Source organism: Phaethon lepturus, unplaced genomic scaffold (assembly GCF_000687285.1).
Source record: "Phaethon lepturus isolate BGI_N335 unplaced genomic scaffold, ASM68728v1 scaffold27981, whole genome shotgun sequence".
In the NCBI taxonomy this organism is placed as follows: domain Eukaryota; kingdom Metazoa; phylum Chordata; class Aves; order Phaethontiformes; family Phaethontidae; genus Phaethon; species Phaethon lepturus.
In genome coordinates this window covers 5,000-8,097 of record NW_010515991.1, presented here as the reverse complement: position 1 = coordinate 8,097, position 3,098 = coordinate 5,000, and the positions used below count along the sequence as shown (strand labels likewise).

At 56.5% G+C, this 3,098-nt stretch overlaps 1 protein-coding gene across 1 annotated transcript in view; it reads right to left on the bottom strand.

Annotated features, from left to right (window-relative positions):
- ECSCR (endothelial cell surface expressed chemotaxis and apoptosis regulator) overlaps window positions 1–1,105 on the bottom strand; it is a gene marked incomplete at its 3' end in the record, with an annotated part of 20,566 nt that extends 19,461 nt beyond the window's left edge. Inside the window, exon 1 of the mRNA XM_010295943.1 lies at window positions 1,048–1,105. Within this exon, the coding sequence (XP_010294245.1) occupies window positions 1,048–1,105 (58 nt within the window). The remainder of the gene's footprint in view (window positions 1–1,047) is intronic.
- Between the last annotated feature and the right edge of the window lie 1,993 nt (window positions 1,106–3,098).

The following is a 3,098-nucleotide window of genomic DNA, read 5'->3' as shown; positions in this document are numbered from 1 at the left end:
GCTGGGCAGGGGCCTGGGTCTTGGCATGCAGCCGAGCCAGAGAAGGTGCCTGGCAGCCCCTGCGGCGTTCCTGTCCCGCGCAGACCGTGCCAAGTAGTTTTAAAGGAAAACCAGCCTTCTGGGCAGGCATTAAGGAGCGTCGCGGTATGGCCAAGGGGCCGATTGACCCCTCGGCTGAAGCCAGCAGTATTGCCCCTAACGAAGAGGGGAACCTTCCAATCCCTGTGCTCTTACTTCTTACGTAGCTACTGACTGTTTTCTATATTTTCTGCCTTTTAAAAATCCCGTTATTACCAGTGCAGTGGCTGTAACCCGTAGGCAACTTCTATGGTTTACTGATAAAAACTTTGGATTTGGGACATATGGTATTACTTTTAGGTGGTTGTCTATAAGGGGCAGTGATAATGTTGCAGTCTATATTCCTTCCAGTGCTTTTCAGCTCCTAGCTACTACAGCTGTCAGCGACGCAAGAGGTGCCTGACGATGCAGGAAAAAACAACCTGTCATCCTTCAGAGCAGGAACCCAGTTCCTTCATACCACACTGCGGGCCACGTGGGAAAGAGAAGTCAGAGCAGAGTTATCACAAAGGAGCAGAATTATTACAAAAAGGACAAGACACGTTCTGCGTGAGTCTTGCACCTGGTCTTTGTATTTATATTGACAACAGGAAAAATTAAAATCAGTCAAGGAAAAAATATTTTTTGAGGAAAACGTCCTGCACATTTAAATGTTCTACCTTTACTCTTTTTTTGACAAAAGTCACTTACTACGGAACACCTCAGCATCGCAAACCTCAGCAGAAACGCTCCTTTTGTTAGCCAGGAAACAGGTTCTTTTATTCCAGTGCCATCAAATAAATGCTGGAAACCCTGGTACGGCCGCATTTTTCCCAGCAACCTGACTCCCGCCTCCCCTGAGTTTAAAGGCTGAGCTTTCCAACGGCAGCTACTACGCATTTGAACCTCTGGCCGGTTCCCTTTGGGCTCCCCAAATCTCCCTGCCCAGCAGCGCTTCCCCCTCCCCGGGGTGCGAGCGCGGCATCTTACCTGGGAACAGCATGGAGCCGAAGAGCCAGAGGAGCGGATGGACGGACGGAGCCAGCATCTTCGCGGTGGCTTGTGGCTCTGCAGCCCCGCTAAGGCTCTGTCCATCCCGGGAGGGACAAGAGGGTGAGGAGCGATTTGCCTGCCTGGGCTGACTCTCACAGAGCTTCCTGTTAAAGAATAGAAGGAAACGGGCTGAATCCACAGGGGAACTGTGTTTTTTAGCCCATTATGGTCGGGGAGGATGTGAGGCATCGCTTTACCGACGGCAAAGGAAACCTCGCCATCAGTTTGTTGGAGGATTCGGCTCTCGTAGCGGGGGACAGCGGTGGCACGGTGGGCCTGCCCTGCTCGGGGCCTCAGTGCCGCCTTTATGGTGCTTGGGTTTTTTGGGAGATGCTATGTTTGGGGTGAGGGTGTGCACCCCGGGTCCGAATCTGCTCTGCATCAGCTGTGAGGGCTGCGTTGGTCCGTCCTGGGCATGCCGCTGCTGGAGGAGCTGGTCCTCCCCTCCCACCTGAGAGGGGATTTCTTAACATCTCCAGGAGGGACTTGGAAATATCTGCTCCTGGTGGGACCAGGGTAACTCTGTAGCCAGTGCTGCCCCGTGCCCCGCGTCTCCTCGTGCAGCTCCAGTGGGTCTGGGCACCAGGACATGTTGGTTTTGGGGTGCTGGTTCAGGATGCTGGGTTTCAGGTAGCAGCAGCATCCCTCCCCGCGGGACGCACAGCACGCGGCAGCTTTGACTCGCCCTAACCCCAGTTCCTTGACAAGGAAAATGGGGACCGGTCCTGTCCCCCATCCAGCCCAAGGGGTTCGGTGCCTTTGGTTTCTTGTCCCCGATGGCATGATGCACTTTGTGTCGGTTTGAACTTCGGAGGTAATCGATGGCCTCGTGTTGGCTGTGAATGGGCGTTTGACGGGGGAAGGAAGGGTCTTAGCGTCCCCACGTGGGAAAGGCTCCCGTGTCTGCCTGTCTCGGAGGACCGGTGCGGGCATTCCGGATGCAAACCCCCAGGACTGTGTCATTGTCACAACCCTGTCTCGGGGAGCCTGGCCTGATCCACGTGCAGGACGGAGCTGGGCAACACAGTGCTGGGGTGGGGTGCAGCTGCAGGAACTCACCGGGGCCCCAAAAGAAAGCTTGTGGTCCAAGCCAGCCCCTCGACACAGCCCCTTCCCTGTCTCCTGGCTCAAGGGCCTGGTCCAGCTCCCTGGAGAGCTGCAGAGCGTCGGACGAGGGCGACGGAGCCGCTCCTCCACTGCATGGAACACGTCAAGGAGGTGTCTTCTGCTGCCGGCAAGGTCCTTGCTGTCTGCGGCTGGGAGACGGCAGCAGGAGCGGAGGGAGAGATCTCCCATGCGCTGCACAGCTCCTTCTGTTTCGGTGGATCTCCTCAAACACCTCCAGAAACCCGAGCAAACTGTCCGGCCAAAAGCGGCCAGCATCCTACGGCAGCCTTTGCTTTTACAAAACCTCTGCTAGCAGCCTCCCCCATCGTTTTTTCTCTCTCGCACAGATGTGATGCTCAGAGATTATGCTGTAGATTAAGGTTTTACCGAATCCTGAAATGAGTGCAAATTCCCAGAAGCTCTAATGTGCGGCCAAATCTGCTGGACGCTCGGCTGGAAGGGGGAAGAGGCATTTCTCATCCCATCCTCCCCGCGTGCAGGAGAGACGGAGCTCAGATATTCGCGCCAGTTTGTCTGCTGAGAGCCTCCAGGTACGAGCAGTGTTGTTTTGGGACGGAAAGATGGGGAGATGTGTTTCGTAATGGCTAAAGCTCCAGAGGATCCATCTTTTCCGCTCTGAGGTGCGCTCAGCATCACCCCAGGTGGCAAAGGGTCTGACCCCCCAGGTACCCGCCTGCCTGTGAGGGTGAACGCTGCCGGGCTTGAGGGCATCCCTGCAGCCTTGCCCGCAGGGTTACCGTGCGAAGGGGGAGATGTGCGAGCACCTGCCTGGCGCTGGCTCCTGCCTGCGGCCCTGAGCGGGTCCAGGGTCTGGAGCTTCGCCGTGGGCTCATGCCGCTGCTGGCCATAGCAGCGCTGAC